The sequence below is a fragment of the Typopeltis vanoorti genome, chromosome 1 (genome assembly GCF_054136105.1).
Source record: "Typopeltis vanoorti isolate ZY-2024b chromosome 1, IOZ_Tvanoo_1.0, whole genome shotgun sequence".
Lineage (NCBI taxonomy): Eukaryota > Metazoa > Arthropoda > Arachnida > Uropygi > Thelyphonidae > Typopeltis > Typopeltis vanoorti.
In genome coordinates this window covers 114445721-114467154 of record NC_143549.1, presented here as the reverse complement: position 1 = coordinate 114467154, position 21434 = coordinate 114445721, and the positions used below count along the sequence as shown (strand labels likewise).

General features: G+C 36.6%; 1 protein-coding gene across 1 annotated transcript in view; it reads right to left on the bottom strand.

Moving 5' to 3' along the window:
* Positions 1-21434, bottom strand: part of LOC150110328 (TOG array regulator of axonemal microtubules protein 1-like) — a 323432-nt gene that overhangs the window by 81665 nt on the left and 220333 nt on the right. The window contains exon 10 of the mRNA XM_090392920.1: positions 5118-5310. Coding sequence (XP_090249046.1) covers positions 5118-5310 — 193 coding nt within the window. The remainder of the gene's footprint in view (positions 1-5117; positions 5311-21434) is intronic.

The following is a 21434-nucleotide window of genomic DNA, read 5'->3' as shown; positions in this document are numbered from 1 at the left end:
AAAATCCTAAAAAAACATGACTTGGCCTCTTGTTACAGACCATATAGAAAATTGGCATTCCTTATCCGCTCCACTAAAGACCAACCACTTCCCCTAAACCTACCTGGTGTATACCAGGTCCTTTGCAGCTTTAAATTGTCCTACTTTGGCCAAACAGGCAGGACAGCAAATATCAGAATCTCAGAACACAAGGACTACATCCGATTTCACCAGTACAGCCACTCAGGGCTTGCAGACCATGCTCTGGATACTGGCTACAGAATAAGGTGGAAGAAAGTCATAGTAATACATTGCAGCAAGTTGAAATATGAAAGACTATTCATGGAATCAGCCTCAGCCCTTAGGAACATGCCAAATCAACAAATTTGGATGCATGAGACTGCCCAAAATTTGGGAAACATACATCAGAAGAACTTCAGCCCAAAGGTCAAGAACACCTAATGTATTCCGCCAGGGGGCACCATCAGGACTTTAGGAAAACGGTAGCTTCCTCACTTCGTTTCTCATTTGCTGTTGTGTAGTACTTGCGTGCACGTGTCTTTTTCTTAAGTTCCCATGAAGATGGCAACGTGATGTTGCTGAAATATTGGAAAGTATATATTAAAGTTTGATTTAATTTATATTTCTATCATACGCTGTCATTTCCTTAAGTATTTAATAATCATGTTAACCAGCGTATAAGCCTTTCTACAAGAATTAAATTTATTATAGTCTAAACAAGTGGAAAAAACTTCCAACAAATTTCTAAAGTGTCTGAAGGCTCAGAATATGTAAGCATGTTGAGAGTGGCAAATAAGATAAATATGGACAAATAATAAGACAAATCATACAGACCATGTAGGAAAGGGGGGGGGGGGGTTCGGGGATGATCTGGAAGATATGCATCAGCAAATTAGTGCAATGAGTGCAGGTTACGTAATTATCATGAAGGACTTCAATATGGAGATATAGACTGGAAGAAAGAAAGAAAGATCACATGGAAGGAAGGAAATGGAATTTATACATCTACGAGAGAGGCAGCATATGATGAAGGAGACTCATGGTGCAAGAATACTGGACTAGTTCACAGGATCAGAAGAGCCATCCATAACTAAGGTGGCACACTGCCTACAAATGGAGAGTAGTCATGCTTTGTTGCTTGAGAGGTTGCAAAACATGAGAAATAGTCTGTCGAGAAGGGATATATGTGGAACTACTAGGCAGATGATTGTGACAGGATTAGGAAGAAGATTGAAGCCTTGGCATGGGATAAAAAGGATTTATTCTAGACAGGTTTTGCACTGGTTGTTTGAATAATCGATGACATAAATTTAATCCAGGATCGTTCTTGACTCATGTGTCACAGATAATGTGCTTTGGCCCCAGCATGTTTAAATGCTATTAAGTTTAATGTGGTAGAATATCTATGAAATATATCCCATACTCTACCTTGATCTTTTTTTTTGGCTGATTAGCACTCGGTTCCACCAAGGCTTTGGATGGAGCGGAAACTGGGATGATGTTTTTGAAATTGCTGTGGTAGCTGCATGGACAATACAATTTGTGACATACCTTCAAGACTTCATTAATAGGTGATTCACTGACTGCTTCAGTATTAAATTTTGCAAGATGTGAATATGTATTTGAGTCAGCCTGGTCCATTTTCAACAATGGTATCTGTGAAGACAGTGCTGTGAAGAAGAAAATTATAGTTTTTATATATGTTTTCATCAATATCCCATGTGAGCACAGTACAAATAGGCATGGAAGCAGACTGTCAGATCGATTGCTGCATAAGAGCAGGTAGGCACGTGGAAGAAGGTATTTGCTCCATTATTAATAGGGTTTTTTTTTTCACCAAGAAATTCAGGTTTTTCATCCCCAGAACAGGCAAACTGGCCCCGTGAACACATGTATCTACAGACATAGGACACACCAGGAGGCAGAGGGCTAACTACCTTACCCTCAAGTTATGGTTGCGAAGTCCAAGAATACTTGGAAAGGTCGTGGGCACTTAAGTGCCTGATAGTGGTCATATCCTGGCCACTTAGTGGCCAGGATATGACCACTATCTCCTCCAAGACAATACACCATATCATAAGGCTGCAGCTGTAACTGCATGGTTTTTTTTGACGTGAACATCACCACACTTGATTGGCTTCCACAGAGCCCTGATCTCAATCCTATTGAACATCTGTGGATGGAATGAACTGAACCATCAGGTGAGGTCAAATGGCATCTGCCCCACAACAGTCCAGGATTTCATTCATGCCTACAGGAAGAATGGTCCAAAATTCCCATTAATTGTTTTAGTACGCTTGTGGAAAATATGCTCTGTAGGATTTCTGAAATCATTGCAGCAAAAGGAAGTCCTACATTTCATTAAGGTGGGGGAGCCATGGCTGTTTGTTCCTCGCACTATGGTGTTCAAACATGTCTTTCCCATTAGATTTTGAGAAGTATGGATGACCAGGGTCCATCTCTTCCTCTGGAAAAATATCCAATACATCATCAAATGTGTCAGGTTCAATGGATAAGTTCAAGCTGCTTTTGGTGGATACAAAAGTATCCATTTTTTTATATGAAAGGGTCAGCTGGTTTGTCTTTAAATGTGGCCTTGCCATAATTTTTTTCACAAATGGAACCATTTTTGGAGTGTGACAATACAGTGTGCAAATGATGCACTCAACAGAGAAACAGTCACGATCCTAAAGTTCAGATGTGATGAAATCAGGAAATGGTGGAAAAGACATGTCAGTTTGTGTTGCTGTTGATATTTTCAGAACCGTTACCTTCTCAGCATAAGAGGATCTTAGAGCAGATATGGTGGTGGTGGCTAACTTTCTTTTTGCATCCCGATATGATATGCTTTGTTCTTTTTTTTTTTATTTTTTGTATTTCTTTCTCATCTTTCCACTTCTGACATGCACAGGAATACACTGATGATCTCCCTCACAATTTACACATTTCCTTGCAGAGCAAGACTGGTTATCATGCTCTTTACTACTACATCAAGCACAGGAAGCAGAGCCAGGACAAGCAGTGTGGGCATGTCCATATTTCTGGCATTTGAAGCATCTTAGTGAATTAGGGATGTATAGTCTAATAGGACAACTGAGATATCCTGTTTTAACAGATGTTGGAAGCTTAGGAGTATCAAATGCAAGGATCATGTTTCTGGTTGGAACTAGTCATACCTGTCATCCCCTGATCTTTCAGCTCTGAACATATCTCCTCAATAGGAACATCTAGGAGATCCTGCTCTGAGATCACTCCTCTATAGGAATATAGGAATTGAGTATTTTACGGGGTGTAACTGGTATTCCACCCAATTTGGTTCTGAGCAGTTTTTTGACATGTTCTTTCTGCAAGAACATCACCAGAACTAGTTTCTTAACTGTTTTGGGAGAACTTGCCAATACTTCTAGACCCTTTGGAATGAAGTGACATTTTCCCTATTGGCTTTTCACCTGTTGCACAGATGATTAGGAAAAAACTGGTACATTTGTACTAGTATCACGTATTTTGTTTCTTATTTCTGTTATCGAAAGGTGTATCAATGGCATCATTACTTTGCTGGGACTCTGTTACAGCATCCTGAAACAATTGAGAATGAATCATTCATGCATGAGAGGTTTTTTTTATTCCATGCCAGAGCTCCCCACCCACCACAGAGCCACATATGGACACCCACTCACTGGCAAGCAATGACTGTGCTCGGGAGTGGAATGCCAGTGTTATCCTGGATGCTATACAAGCAACACAGCAAGCCTTGGGGACCCTGTCCCCAGACCATGGAGAAGGAGACCTACTGCAGCACTTTGACCCATGCAGACAAGTCCACTAGTCAACTGATCCTGTCCTGGCCATTCAGGACTGGCTGTTTTTCTGAAACAGAAGCCAAACTTGTGCAAAATACCAAGAATCCCCCCCCCCTTTCCAGATGTCCATGGGTAGCACCACACAGCAAACAAAGTAGCAAGGCAATGAATCCCAGTGATGTGGTCTGGAAAATTTGATAGCAAAAGAGAGACTCAACAGAAGCAGAGCAAAGAATATGGGGGGAAAAAAGCAAAGAGAAAGAGCAGGAATGAAAAGGTCCAGTTCCATCATTAAGAGGTCCTGTCCACCATGAATGGGTGCCCTCACATGGAGGGGGTAAAACATTAAGATTCTTCATGTGCTTTTTATAAGCTGTTTGCTTCAGATAGACCTTTAGTCCAAATTTAAACTGGCAGAATATCATCCAATAAAGCAAAAGTTTCCTTCAGGTAATACTTAATTAATTAGAAACATTCAATAATCTATTATAATATACAATGACAGATTCCTTATTTCATTTAATACATGGATGAATTTTTTCCATATATTTGGAGTAACTTCACTTACTTTAGAATACTGAACAATTTCTGAAAGGTATTATAATTATTTGTATTCCTCAACAGGGAATTATAAAAGAAACTTTTAGCTTTTCCCTATAATCAAGAACAAATAATCAGTTTCCCAGTCATCCAACCTTAGCATGTTCAAAAATATTTGATATGAATCATTTGCCTCAGTAATATATGTAGAAATTATAAAAAGAAAATTCACTTATTTTATAAACTTCACATCTTTTATGGATTCAATTTGGTCTGAAAAAGATTTGATCTTTTACACTTGTTCAATTTTTGAATAATTCCTGAGTTTAAATTTAAATTTAATCCAAATATTTAAATTTAATCCAAAGAATTCAAAATTATAATAGAAAGAAGATCTAATGACCTATCAAAGTACTTAATAGAGCTAAATTTAAAGTGGTTTGCAACTGCCGAGATGAAGGTAGTCTTAAAATGAACATCTCCAGAAATTCTGGTGAATTACTACAGCTATACTTGCTGAGGTTTAAACTGCTTCACTGCTAATGTCAATTCCATGTAGTGGATTTGAATTTATTCATGTTTTATTAGTATCCAACTACATAACAAAACTTCCAAATAAGTAACTTTTTTTTATTTCTATTGAAAGGGCTTAATATTACTTGATTCATTATGTGATAATAATACTCCAAATTATTAAGCTTATATAATATATGATTGGTGGTCTGAAAATATATTACAAAAAAAAAAATTTTTTAATATTACTTTTTTTTTTCTTACCAATTCCATTCCTTTTTTCATGGTAAGAAAAAGTTCTGCAAAAGTAAGAATGGCAGTCCGAGACACTGATGATCGAAGGTTTCTCACTTCTGCTTGGAGAGCAAGAACCACAGCATGAATATGTTCCTGGAGTACATAAGGATGATGACTGGCTAGTCGTGTTATTGCATGCATTCCTTCAATTTTCACTGTCCTAAAAATATTGTCATTGTTTAATTAACTGTAAACCTAATAATTCATTTTGGTAAATTATGGAGACTACAACCATGTTAGGAATAATTACTTTAATTTCCTAGTGTTTCGATCTCATATTAAGGTCATCATCTGGAGTGTACACATATATTTATGAAGACAAGCTATATTACATTTAATAGTATGTCAAAGTAACAATGATTTGATCAACCATAATTCTACCAGACCCTCTAGTGGGGAAAAAAAACATCAGTTATATCTTATTTATAGCATAATCAGAGAACAAATTCATATTAATACTTTTAATGCAGCAAAACTGGTGGCCTAATCAATAATTTAATGTATGGAATCCCTTTAATGTATGGAATGGCTACAGTTTTACTGTAATCTAGTTTATTTTCGTTTTTGTTATATTAAAGCCAATATTCTAGATTATTACAGTTCTAATTATAATGAACTCTTAGGTCAAAAGAGTTCATTATAATTAGAATGCGGGTAGAATACATGCCATCCATATTCTTGGGATTTTTAGGTGACCATTATTGTTAAGATTAGAGTGGTTGATAAGAATTTCCCAGGCCTCTTTGAATTTATACTCATACCATATTTTGGTGTGATGTAAAGAACAGGTGCCTTTCCAATAAATTCTATGTAGAGTATTCAAGGCATGGTTTACCATAGTTATTGAATTTAATATGCCATTTATGTTCCTTATTTTTTTTGGATAGGAATTGTGTGTCCCATTTCACCTATTATAGGACAAATTAAGGGTGCAATGAATATGGTGCTCCAGGGTAAGCTAGTGTAGAAAATGGATCCATTGGATGAATTGAATAAGTTCTTTAATTTTGCAGGAGATTTAAAGGTGGCATCAAGGTTATATTTCTATAGTATTCTGTTTACTTTATCTAATATCCCTTTAATGTATGGAATGGCTACAGTTTTACTGTAATCTAGTTTATTTTCATTTTTAAGTGGAGTCTTGTGAAGAATTTTGTTGACAGTATTTCTGCTGTAGCTATTTTTCAGGAAAGTATTGCTGAAAACTTTTAATTCATGTTTAAGTGCATGCCCACTAAAGCAAATCTTTAAAGCCCTATTTTTTAGTGTGTTAATGATACTTAGCTTTTGTGCTGAGTGGTGGTAAGAGTTTATGTGTATATTGACCAGTATATTAAGCTTGAGTTGCAAAAAAAGAAACAACTATGGAGGGAATTTAAGGAGAAGGGTGACCGGCAGGCACATGAACGGTATAAAGCGCAAGCCAGAAGGGTGACGAGTGTGGTAAGAAAAGCAAAAAAGGATTACGAAAGAACATTGGCCATGCAGGCTAAAGAGAATCCTAAACAGTTTTTTAGATATGTAGCAAGTAAAAGGAAAAATGTACATGGCAGATTGATTTTAAAGAATGCTGATGGTAGGGAGGTAACTGATAGGGAGGTAACAGTTGAGATAGTTGAGTTACTGAGTGAGCACTTTGCAAAAGTATATCATCCAGGTGGTGACATTGCAGAAACGAATAAACCAGTAGATTATACGGGAATTGTGGTTAATGAAGTGGAGGTGAGTAGTCTATTGCATAACCTCAATGTCAATACATCTGTGGGATTGGATGGTATACCAGCTCGTGTTGTACAAGAAGCAGCTAAAGAATTGTCAGTACCCTTGAACATTTTGTTTAATTTGAGTCTCGGGTCTGGGTTAGTCCCGAGCGGGTGGAAAGAGGGGAAAATAGTTCCACTGCATAAAGGTGGTTCCAGGACTGCTGTTGTAAATTACCGACCGATTAGCATATCAGGAATCATTGTCAAGGTCTTAGAGAAAATAGTCAAGAGGAAAATACAAGATTGGATAGAAGAAAATGGGATACTGTATCGGGGACAGCATGGTTTTGTGAAGGGTAGGTCATGCCTCAGTAACTTGCTCACGTATTATAACACAGTGACGGCTGAACTGGATAAGGGTAATGGGTTTACGGTGATTCTACTGGACCTTGCCAAGGCCTTTGACAGGATTCCACAAGGAATTCTAATCAGTAAATTGCAGCATATGGGAATGGACATAGATTTGGTGAGATGGATAGGAGGGTGGTTGACGGAGAGATATCAGAGAGTGGTTTACTCGGGAGTAGAGTCCACAAGACGGCCTGTGACTAGTGGTGTGCCACAAGGATCTGTTCTTGGATCACTGCTGTTTAATTTGTTCATAAATGATATAGGAAATGATCTGAGAGGAACAGTTCATTTGTTTGCGGATGATGCGAAGTTGGGTAGGGCAATAGTGAATGCAGATGATGTCAAAATTTTGCAGGATGATTTGGATAGATTGGAGGTCTGGGCTAAGGAGAATGGATGTCAGTTTAATGTGGCAAAATGTAAGGTTATGCATTTTGGGGTGAAAAGATTGGCGGCAGTTTACTGCATTGGTGGAACCGTGCTCCAGGAAATTGATGAGGCACGAGATTTAGGAGTGTTGGTAGATAAGGAATTGAAATTTAGGGGACACATTGCAAAAGTGACCAAAACAGCTCATCAAATCACTTGGTTGCTGAAGAATACGTTGACAAGCAGAGACAAGCAGATTATTGTTCCTCTGTATCGAGCCTTGATAAGACCCCATCTAGACTACTGTGCTCAGATTTGGTCACCTAGGTTTTTTCTTGATGGGGAGGAGGTGGAGAGGATCCAGAGGCGAGTGACCAAGATGATAGCAGGTCTGTGGAATGAACCGTATGAGAACAGGTTGAGGATTTGTGGGTTGCAAAAATTGGTTGATAGGCGGAGGAGGGGAGATATGATTGAGACATTCAAATTACTGAAGGGTTTCTATAAAATTAATTCAGAAGATATTTTTGAGAACAGGGCTGGTTGTGGGAGGACTAGGGGACATCCATGGAAACTGGGCAAAAGTGTGGTTAGTAAAGGTGTTAGAGCTGGGTTCTTTACTTTTAGAGTAGTGAATGAGTGGAATGCGCTCCCTGAGTCTGTGGTGGATGCTGTGACAGTGAATGAGTTTAAGGCGAGGTATGATAGATGCTGTATGAATGTCAAATAGTTGTGATGAATATGATTTGGGGCCTCCCTCGATGAGTCTAATGACTCCCTGGAGTTGCCCGTAATAATAGTAATAGTAATAATAATATGTAGGCTTATGGTAAATAGTGAAGGAAAGACTAAGAAGGAAGACAGTGCATCTAGAAAAGGAAGCATGTTCTGATTTTCAATTTGAATTGTGAATTGTAGGCATTTGTTTGTTTGGGTGCATGAGGAAAGTGTCTAATGACTGGAGGCCATGGAACCAGATAATGAAACCATCATCAATGTATCTAAGCCAGACTATGAATTTTAAAGTAAAGGAATTTAGAGAACATTGCTCAAAATCTTCCATATAAAAGTTAACGGCAAGACCGTGGCTGTACCTTCTCTTTCTTAGGTCACCAGTGTTGCTGTATTAAAAGTATTAATTATTATTATTATTATTAAGAGAGACCTCCAGGAGTCAGGAATTCATTGAGGGAGGCCACATACACACACACCAGCTATCATACTTATTCTTGAATTCATTTAGACTGCTTGTACCCACAACATCCAATGGCAATCACGCACCACCATATAAGAGAAAAATCTAGCCCTCATCCCCTTCTTAGCAGAATTCATTCTTAGCTTCCAAGGATGCCCTCCTGTGCTTTCCCCACCTTCCATAAATTGAAAAATTCCAACAGCTGAAATCCCATATGACCCTTTCAGAAGTTTGTAAGTCTCAATCATATTACCCCATCTTACTTCTGTTTGCTAGTATCTGCAGTCTACAATTTTTTAATCTGCCTTCATAATCAGTATTCCACAATCCTGATATCATTTTAACACTCTCCTTTGCATTCTCTCCAATATATCAGAATCACAACAGAAACCAGGAGACTAGACCTGCACACAATAGTTCAAGTGAGGTCTTATCAAGGCCTTGTAAAGAGGCAAAATGACATTCTTATCTTTACATGTGAATGTTCATTTCAGCATTGCAATTATCTTTTGAGTTGTATTTGCAATCTTTGCTACATGGTCAGAGAACTTCAACTTCCTATCTACTAGCACTCAAGATCCCTAGCCTCATCAGTTTCTTTTAGCATAATCCCACCAATATAATACGACATTGGATATCTAATCAGGCCTAAGTGAATGACTTTGCATTTACTGACATTGAATGACATTGAACTGACATCCATTTCCTCATGCCCACAATTTCAGCCTATTCAAATCATTCTGCAAGTACTGCATATCAGCAGCATTCCTGATTACCTTACCTATCTTTGCATCATCAGCAAGTAGATGTATGTCACTTGTCAAATCCTTCCCAATATAAATTTATGTACAGACTGAATAACAGTGCACCAAGCACTGATCCTTGTTGTACACCACTGGTTATCTTAAATCTTGCACGCACATCCCCTGTATACCACTTTTTGATATCTGTCAGTCAGTATCCTCTTATCCATGCTAATATTCTATAATCCAAACCTATATTCTCCAATTTATGCAACAGTCTACCATGCTGTATTCTGTAATATGAATTTGTTCTTTAATGATGTTATAAATAGGATACAGCTTTGATGTAGTTTTTTTTTTTTTTTTTTTTTTTTTGTCACTAGAGATCAGGCCAGTAGAATAAATAAATAAATAAATAAATAAATCAGCTAACGCCTTTTTATTCCCATATATATAGGGAGTAGGTGAGGCTGTTTAGCCCTATCTAACTTTTGGAGACAGTGGGCAGTTCAATCTCCACTGGCCGAGGCTATCACTAATTAAGCAGCACGCAGTGAAGAGAGAGAGAGAGAGACGGCTCAACAATTGCCGCCATCTCGTGGTCTCTAACCCTCGTATTTAATGTCTGAAATAATGTGGGTTCTACAGTTGATTTTCTTGAGTTTATGGGACAAAAAAACCGAGTTTCTGGGAGAAAAAACCTGCTTGCCCATGCCAGAGATCGACTAACTTGGGAACCGGTCAAAAAAAGGCTTAGAAAAATTTCTTCTAGTCGCCAACTAGATTCGAAACCAATAGTCTTCCTTCGTGCGGTCAAGCCACATCCACTGAGCTACACACGCTCTCAGTAGAATAAAGGTTGATCAAATCATGCTGGAGTTTTAATGGAATATTTATAGCACTAGGAAAGGATTAAAACTGATTTTAATGCTTCCAATATTTCGTTTCAGTTACTGAGACATCTTCAAGGATTACAAGACTATTGTAACACACACTCAAATACAACACAATACTAAATGAAACACATGAGTAACTAAATTCCTATCCAGGCAGTGCATTTGTAGGTGGCCTAGGAAGTAAAGTGGGATCTCTGATAATTAATGTTACACAAATTTTGGAAAGTTTTATGCAACCATATTTATTTAAATTCAGTTGATTTCTGAGTGCCGCCACAGATTTTAGAAGTCTTTCTTTTTTTGAATTTACTATGGTGGAGCATGATAGTTTTTCTCCAGGAGATCCTGTGGGTTGTATCCTAAACATGGTCTGCAAGCCCAGATTGACCATAGTCATAATTGCAGATGTATGATTTGTGTTCTTCTATACAGATGGTTGCTGATCTACCTGTCTGTCCGAAGTAAGCCAGCTTGCAAGAACAGGGTAGTACTTTATAAACTCAAGGCACTGAGAGAGGAAGGGGCTGATCTTTGGTAGAACAGATAATGGTAGCAAGTTTACAGTGGGGCTTAAATGCTGTGTGGAGGTTGTACTTTTTTTAAGGACCTGGCTATTGTTTCTGATGTGCCACAGATGTAGGGTATGGTGATGGCATTTCTGAAATCCTTCTGAAGTGATGACTGGGGGAATGGGGTAGGAACTAATTATTTTTTAATTCTATAATCGCTGTAGCCATTGGAAAGGAAGATGTTGTGTATGTGGTTGAGTTCAGTTGAAAGGAAGGTCCCACTGGAACAAAGATTGTGGGCTCCATTGATTAGAGTTTTAATAATGCCATATTGTTGAGAGGGAGTGGTGGGAGAGTTTGTGAATATATCTGCTTGTGTGAGTAGGTTTTCTATATACAGTGAAGGAAAGGTTACCATCAGGAAGGAGTGTTACTAAGGTGCCTCTAGGATTGTTATTTTCCTTTTCCATTATAAACTGGATTCTTGGATGTAGGCTATTGCGCTGACTGAAGAAGGAGTTTAATGTTTCTGGGCCATGAGGCCAAATAGAGAACACATCATCTACATGGCCAAGACACATTAGACTACTTCCTCAGTCAGCTCAATAGCCTACATCCAAGAATCCAGTTTATAATGGAAAAAGAAATTAACAATATGGCTCGTATATTTCAAAATATTTCTTGTAAAAATTGGCAAGAGGGGGGTGAGAGGGAACTGCTAACCAATAGCAGTTCCCTCTATCTGTTTGTAATTTTTTTTTCTTCCAAGAAAAATAACCATAATTGATGTCAAAGAAAAAGAGATCTAAAATATCTGAAGAAAAAACGTGTTTTAAGAGTGTTAAAGTGTCGTTTAAGGGAATATTGGTGAACAGTGAGGTGATGTCAAAGCTTACCAATATATTTGTATTATTTAAAGTTAGATTTTCAATTAAGGTTTTAAATTGGGTACAGTTTTTTATATAGGGTGTGGTAAGTCCAGTGGGGGGGGGGGTTAGAGAGTTATCTAGCTGCTTTGACAGTTTGTAGCATGGTTCATCTACTATAGATCATGGGGAGGGAATAAGGTTTGTGGATTTTTGGTAAACCATATATCCGGGGGGACAAGAACTGAAAGATTTGAGTTTTTTTGTAATGTCCTTTTTTAAGGTTGTTAATTTTTTAACTTGTGTTTTAACTTGCATAACTAACTGGAGAAAAGCCACCATGCTCTACCATAGTAAATTCAAAAAAGAAAGACTGTTTTCAGAATCTGTGGAGGCACTATCAACTGGATTTAAATAAATATGGTTGCATAAAACTTCCCAAAATTTGGGAAATTAATTATTAGAGATCCCACTTTACATCCTAGGCCATCTACAAACACCCATAGAGGGTGCACCACCTAGATAGGACTTTAGAGTAACCCATGTGTTTTACTTAGTATTGTGTTGTATTTGAGTCTGTGTTACAATAGTTCTTTTGTAGTCCTTGAAGTGACTCTCTTCAAGGATTATACCTCAGTGACTGAGACGAAATAGTTGAAGCATAAAAATCAGTTTTAATTCTTTCTTAGTGCTGTAAATATTCCATTAAACCTCCAACAAGATTTTCTCACAGCACTTAGACCTCAACACATGGTTGATCAAATCCATGTCACTTTGGCATACTGTTGAATAGTAATATAGCTTTTTTTTGTGTGTGTGTGTGTGTGTGTGTGTGCGTGCGTGCACACACGCGCTCTCTCTCTCTCTCTCTCTCTATGTAGGCATGGCACTCTAGATAATGACCTAAATATGAAATGTAGGAAATTAAAATAATTATTCGTAACACAGTTGTAGTCATCATAATTTACCAAAATGAATGCTGATCACCATGTAACACCAAAGGAAAGGACATAACCTAATAAGTTAAATTTTAATAACTTATCTATATATAAATTAAGAGATGACACAAACTGAAAATTTTATTCTTACAGACTTATTTCACTAACTTTGATTATAACTTTTATCCATGAACAGCTTATGCATAAATATGTATTAAAATGAATCTAGAAAGACAGAAGGACCTGTATTCCTTTGATAATATTTAACAAGTAAAACACAAAAATATAAATTTCAACACTCGTCGTGTAAATTTAACGAAGGTTGCATGTATGCAGCCTTTTGTCACACCTCAACATCAGACCTCGATGTACTCTTTATATCATTAAATAAAAATAAATTTGGAATGGAAATTTTTGCCACTACATATTATGATTATTATTAGATCTCCAAGGAGTCAAGGAGAGTCATAAGTCACCTGCTCCAGCTGCCATGTCTTCTCTTAAACTCATTCACACTAGATGCACTCACTACTTCAACAGGCAAACTGTCCTATTCAATCATGGTTCTGAGAGAAAAATCTAGCTCTCATTCCTTTCTTAACCACAAGCAAACTTAACTTCCATGGATGCCCTGTGTTCTCTCCCCACCTTCCACATAATGAAATATTTCATTAGACAATATCCTATAATGCCCATTTAGAAGTTTACAGACCTTGATCATATAATCCTCTTTCTCCTATTAATTGGAGCCTGTAGTAAACATACTCGCAATCTGTCCTCATAATCTACCCATAATCCAGATATAATCTTTGTAACTCTTCTTTGCACCCTTTCCACAGCTTCTTTATTCTCTCTGAACCCAGGAGGCCAAAATGTACACAGTAGTATCAAGGTGCAGTCAAATCAAGGCATTATAAAGTTATTATATTCTTCTTTTATTTTTTCCATTATTTTCTTCTTCTTCTTATGGCTCTACAGGCCAAACTGACCTTGACTTCCTGGATTTGTTGCCTCCAACCTTGTCTGTCCAAAGCTTTACTTCTCCAGTTTGGACACTGCAGTATGATGTTGCTCTCTTGACTACTGGTGTCTGTTCATCTTGTTCTAGGTTTTCCTTTTGGTCTTTTAGAAATAATTTTACTATTCATTGTAAAATCAGATACAACATAAGATGATATAACTCATGGTTGTATCTGATTCTCCAGAGACTAAATTATCATTTACTGGTCCAAATATTTTTCTAAGGATTTTCCTTTCAAAATCTGAAATCAAATTCTCATTCAAATGAATGAATTATCAATTTATATATTTTTACTTTAGCATTCCAATGAATTATCTTTTGAACTGAGAGAGAATAGAAAGCCTGATTGCCTCTGTTTATTCAATTCTGCACTTTACCATCTCATTTCGTTGGATGGTGATCATTACTCCTAAATATTTAAATTGTGACACTTTTTCAATTTCAAGGTTTCCAATTTTCACACTTGCATCAGTCAATTGATAGCAACTATCATCTGGGTTGTATCTGAAATTTTTATCGTGTGACCTTTGAACTTCAAATTCCTTTCGACCATAACTCCATACTCCAAGCATAATCCCACCAATACAACATGCTGTTAAATGTCTCATCAAGCCAAAGTGCATATAACACTCACTAACATTGAACTAATAGTCACTATTGTTTGCCCACACTTACCCACCATTTATCCCCAATAATCCACCTATGTCGCAGAGACATCATCTAGAATACAATGCAGGGTGTTCGGGATAAATTTGACATATTTATAATTAATTATATTTTTCCGTAAGTTACATGTATTAACACACACTTCTCTTCATTTAAAAGTTTGGACCCTTCTTCATTCACATACAAGATGTCAGAAAGGATGGATAGCTGGAACCCACCTGAATCATGGAAGAGAATAACTTGTATCATGATGATTCGTGCCTGCCATCAAAATAAGGATATTAAGACTGCTGCCCAATGCTCCCTGAATACAGTAAAAACAATCAGGCATGAACTAGAGACTTGCAATGGTGACTACGAGGATGTAGCAAGAAGAAAGATCCCTAGCAGACGATCTGATTGCGTTCATACAGCAGAATTCCTCGCAAATCTGCAGGAACAGGTGTTGAAGAACCCTGGCATTGGAATTCGGGCTTTGTTCGTGGAGTTGCTAACTGTAGTCAAGCCCTGGATAACAAGGGTAGGCAATGGTAGGCCGTATGTATGGCAGCAGGATTCGGCCCCTTGCCACACCTCTGGGAAAAGTCAAAAATGGTTGTCTGAAATTTTCTACGACTTCACCAGTCCAAATGTTTGGCCTCCAAACTCCCCAGACCTTAACCCCATGGATTATTTTGTATGGGGCGCAGTTGAAAAAGACACCAATCGCACTTCCAGTAATACAAAAGCCCAGTTAATGGATAAAATTAAAACAGTTTTTGTGGCCCTTCCCAGGGAGACTGTAGCATCAGCTTGTTCGAGGTTCCGAAGCAGAATTGAAGCTGTGATCGATGCTAATGGTGGTTATTTTGAGTAAATCTTGTTGATAGTATTGTAATTAACTCTGCCTGTAATGTTTTTTTGTCAATTCATTAAATTTAATAGATACAAAGAAGATTTTCTTTTTCCTTACGAAACTGTCAAATTTATCCCGAACACCCTGTATAAGAATTGTAATAACATACACAAGCAAACACAAAAAAAATTAATGGAAAGTCAGACTATTAGCCTAAAATTCTAAGATGAGTGTCCTCTATGGCAGCAGGTCAGCACCCTTGGCTAATGGACAGGAGGTCCAAGAATTACCGTTTCCCAATTTCTGGGAAGTTTCACACAACCATATTTATTAAGGTTCGGCGAGTTATTTAAAACTCCATTTAATTCCAAAAAGAAAAAAGAAAAAAGTTTGGTGTTTGCATTTAATGTGTGGGAAAAGTGAAGCACAGTGTATTTCTTATGATGCTGGTCAGGTTTCCAAAGCATTCAGCTAGACCTTACTGACCATAATTATGGCAGCAGATACATTTCCTATATTATTGAAGATGGATGTTAACAGATCTTCCAGTTTGTCCATAATATGACAAGTTGCAAGAACAAGGAACCTGTAACTCTTAGAACCTGAAACTGAAAAAGGAAGGAGATGATTTTTAGGAGAGCAGATTACAGCAGCAAGATACTTTTGAAAGGGGAGGAGGGTGATGGTAAAGTTGAATGTATACAAGATACTTTACAAGTTGCTGCATTATGGACAAATATGAAGATCTGCTGACCTCTTTTTCAGGAAAATAAGAAATATATTCATCATCACAATTACAGTCAGTCAGGTCACAATGCCTTTGACAGTTGTACAAAATTAAATGGGAAAAAAATACTATGTTGTTCACTGTTGTTGATTTAAAATAAAATAAAACATTAATAAACATGGCTGTGTAAACTCCCCAACATTTGAGAAATAGTGAATCTTACATCTACAGAACAAAGGCTAAAGATGCACACCAGCAACTATACAAGATACCCCTAGGTAAATTATTTAACAGTATATCAGCAGGCACATCACTACTCAGTTAAACAAGGTAGCTGCTGCTGTTTTCATCAGGAAACATGAATATGAAAGGTCGTTTATTGGAACACACACACCAACTCAATATTAGGCAGAATTTAAGCGAGGCAGCATTAACATATGAATAATCAACAGAAAAGAAGTGCAACTTGCAGAAGAATTAGATAAGTACAATGCTGACGTTGACATAACTCGTATTATTAGCGAAAAAAAAAAAAAAAAACAGGAGGGATTCTTCTAAATAACAAATACAAGATGTTATATCCAGACAACAACGATTAGAGAAAGGAAAGAGGAGCTATGGTATTCACTGCAAAACACAAGAATGTTATCCTTGTGTTTTGCAGTGAATATCAAACAGAGTGATGTGAAAAATATAAAAATAGGGAATTCAACAATGATACTTATTTGTGTCCATGGTCCCACAGAAGGTTCTACTAAGGAAAAAGTGGAAGAAATTCTCGAATCATTAGAGAGGATAGTCTATATAAAATTGGTCCTTGATAGAGACTAAATGATAATGTGAAAAATGAATATCAAACATACAAAAATGGTTAGAGAAAATTTTGAGAAAAGAGTAATACTACTAATAATAGAAAGTACTTATTGGATTTCTGTTCGGGACATTGACTAGTCATTACTAACACCATATTCCAACATATGGTGGAATATGGTGTTAGTAATGACTAGTCAATTGGCACAAATGGCACATATGGCACAAATTCACATAGAGATAAGATAAAAGAAATAAGAGGTCTCACTGACTATGTTATTCTTGAGAGTGAAATCTTACTAGTTCAGTACATAAGAGTATACAGGAGATTTGAAATAGGAAGTAATCACCATTTAGTTTTCAGAAAGAAAAATAAAAAAAAACACAATGGAAAGAAAAGCAAGTAAAAAAGTTTCAGAAAGAATCAAAGTCAAGCCACTTTCAGAGGTTAAACAGACCCAAATATAAAAATATTATTCAAGAAAAAATAATAAAACCTTGGAAACTCAATGGCAACGCATAAGAGAGCATTCACTAATATAGCAAGAGGGGGGGGGGGGCATCTGGTGAAGTTGTCTGCAGGGATCCATGTTGGATTCAGGAAGTTAAAGAGGCATTCAGGGAAAAGAACTAGTTTTTAATGGCTTATGATATAATAATAACTAGAAACATATTCACAAGAATAAAAAACAATTTTATTAATGCAAATATTGTGGTCTAAAATTAACAGACTATCAATCAGTGCATCAGCATAATCACAAGATGAAGCAAGAACAAAGAAATGTTATTCCTTTCTACAGAGTTGAGCTAAGTGCCAAAGTGCCACCAAACAGGTAGTTACAAAATAAGATAATATTACAAAGTAAAATAAGATGAGATCACAATTAACACATTGACCGCCATAATGTTAAAAAATTTTTTGATCCCCAGGCCAATTTCTTTTTGTTTTATAATTTGCTGAAAGTAACATAAAAGAATCATATTTTATGATTTTTTATCTATTTCATGCAGCTAAATAGTAAGTGCGAATCACGTGTGCACGGCGTGGCCTGAGAAGAATTTTTTTACTGAGTGGGCCGAGTGATGCACACATGATTCGCACTTCACACAGGTCAAACTTGCATATCTATGATGCTTACGAACAGTTATATGTGTTCAGTGTTTTGTCCAGTGGAATAAATTTGTTATAGTGATAAATATTGTTATAAATTGCCCTAATATGGGAGACTACAAAAAAGAGCAACGTCATTTAGAAGCCTTGATAAATGAAGTTCTATCTGATGACGAACCATACGAATATTCGTCGGAAAGTTACAATGGAAGTGATCTTAGTTCTGTGTCTTCAGATTCTGATTTTCTCATTGCTAGAAATACAACTGGTAATACCGAAGTTTTCGCTCCTAGTACATCTCAGTTTACTGCTGCTCATTCTGTAGAACAAACAATTGATGTTATAAGAATCTGCATTTGACTAATGATTCTTCCTCAGATGAAATACTTGGAAATGTGAATTCAACTGACCTACAATGGAATGAAATTACAGGTGATAATCTAAAACATTTTCAGTTTGGGAATAATAATTTTGGAATAAAACAAAATGTTATTGAAGAAATGCATGATAAACAGCCTGTAGACTTCTTTTTTATGTTTGTTGATGAAGGACTGCTGGACCTAATGGTGCAAGAAACTAACAGATACGCTCTTCAAAAACTCAGTAAGACAATTTTACCAAAAGCAAGGATAAGAAAGTGGAAAAACACAAATCCCAATGAAATGAAGATATTTTTGGGTCTGCAAATTTGGTTCGGTTTAGTGCAGATGCCAAAACTAGAGTGTTATTGGTCGGATAACATCCTCTATTCTACAGAAATCAAACAAGTTATGTCAAGGAATCGGTTCGATCTTCTTCTCAGTAACTGGCACTTCATAGACAACAAGGGTGGAAATACTTCTGAAAGACTTTATAAAATTACACCTCTCATAAATCATATAAGAAAAAATTGCCAGAAAATAATGATGCCTTCGAGTAATATTTGCATTGATGAAACTTTAGTTCCTTTAAGGTCATCTTGCCTTTCGTCAGTACATCAAAAATAAACGACACAAATTTGGCATAAAACTATTCAAATTGTGTATTGAAGATCGATATACATATGATTTCAAGATATACTGCGGCGCAGAAAAGACCAGTACTACTAATAGTGTTCCAACTTCAATTGTTATGGGACTTTGTGAGAATCTACTTGACCATGGACGCACAATATTTGTAGATAATTATTATACCAGTATTGAATTAGCACACAAACTTTTGAATAGACAAACACACCTTGTAGGCACTTTGAGAAAAAATCGAAAGGAATTCCACAGGATGTTACCTAGAAGAAATTGAAAAAGGGTAAAATAATTGGTAAAGAAAGTGACACAGGGGTGGTGGTAATAAAATGGTGTGATAAACGTGAAGTGCTTATGTTATCAGCAAAACACACAAACAAAATGAAATCCCTTACAGCAAGAAATGGTAATGAAGTGCAAAAGCCGGAAGCAATTATGGACTATAACAAAAGAAAGTTTTATTGATCTATCTGATCAGGTAAAAGCCTATGCTTCTTGTCTTCGAAGAAGTGTGAAATGGTACCGAAAACTTGCAGTTGAAATTCTTTTAGGTTCTGCTGTGGTGAACGCTTTTATAGTATATACGCGAGTTACTGATAAAAACATTAGCATCACGGAATTTAGAGAAAAAATCGCAAAAGAGTTATTAGGAATTACACCAAAGGAAAATAATGTCACTTCGACTTCAGACATGGAAAAACATATTTTAGAAGAGGTTGGTACCAGTAATAGGAGAAGATATACGTACATCTTGCTACAAAAAGTTAACCGAAGAACATAATAGAAAATATGCAACATCTAAGGCGACACAAACACAGTGGAAATGTGTTCAGTGCAAAAAATTTTGCTGTGTCGCTGTTTTACTATTGTGCATAACTGTAGTTTGTAATTGTTTAGTAATAATTTCACCTAATTATTTTTTTCATGTCTATTTGTCTATTATTTGACATTTTTTTTGTTTATTACTTTTTCAATTTTTTTATAAGAAAAATTTATGATTTGACACATTTCTAATGACATATATTATAAATAAATATTTAGCACCATTGTTATTGTTTTATTCAACATTAGAAAATGGCCTAAATCAGGTAAAAATAAAACCCCTATAATAGGCCACCTGTTGTACATGTAGTTGAAATTCTACTGTGCTAACTATATAAACCTGCTTACCAGGCCCCACATTTCCATTATCCATAAGCATTTCATTTAGATATGAATCACGGGTGAACTACACAGCCTGAAAGAAAAATCTTTATGCAAATCAAATATGATTCACAAAACGCATTGAAAAAATGCAGTGTGAATCGTATTTGATTCATACGGCGGTCAATGTGTTAAAACTAAAATTAAAAATGAGTTAACTTTGAAATACAACAAAATGAGATGAATAAAATGATTGGATAGACATGACTAAAGGGAAGTGTTATCGCTTGCCATTTGTGAGGATGAAACACTCCTAAATCTTGGAAAACCTCACAAATCATAGAAACATAGCTATTCCAATTTAAGTTTGGTGGTAGAGAAGTGCTTCAGCATTCTCCTTAAACAACTTCTCAAACTTAAACGGCACCGATGTAAAACACGAGTATTGTGCAAGAGGATATTGTGGTTGGTGTCCACTCTGTTCTATACTAGGCCAAATTTTTCAGGTTTGTCTAAAGTATGAGTGGAAGCAATCATATTGAACCTAATAAACACCACAGAGGGAAGGGGGGGGGGAAATAATGGACCATTTGTCTTTCATGGTAAGCAGGAGGAAATTTTGTTGAGAGTGAAAAACATAGGATCTAAACTGTATCTCTTCAGTATCTTTACCATTGCCTCAAAGTTAAATGTCCATGATATGCAGAATTGGAACTCAACGTACATATTCAGGGTTCTTAAGCTTGTAAGTGTTCAGGATATATTTAAACATTCTTGAGGCAAAGCCACTCTGCAGTATGATGCTTTGGATGGTGTCCAGTTCTTGTCAGAGATCCTAGGAATTGAAGCAAATAACATGAGCTCTATTGTACAAGGATTTATTCTGCCCATTTTTTATATGGATGATACTTTCCTATCCTAGTTTCCTAGGATACTCAGGAAACCTAGTTTTTCCATCATTTTTTTTTTCCCCATTGTGAAGTTGATGTGGGGGTGTAGGCTGTAAATTTTGGGTTAGGAAGGTCAATAGAGATCCTTCAGTTCTGGCCAGATGGCAAACACATCGACCATGTAGCATAACCAAAAGGAAGGTTGAAGTGTACTGAAGAGATTCAAAATGTTCCAAGTAGATATTGACTGTGCAGAAGACAAGGGGCTTCTCATCAAGGGTCCTTCAATCTGCTTGAAGAGTTGTTTTCTGCAAATGAAGTAGTTTGAATGCATGAGAAAATCAAACAGTTTGACTATGTCTGGAGGGAATGACTCAGGTAACAGATGACGAGTGTCAGTAAGAGGTACACTAGTAAATAAAGATTGGATGCTGAAATTGAACGTGATGT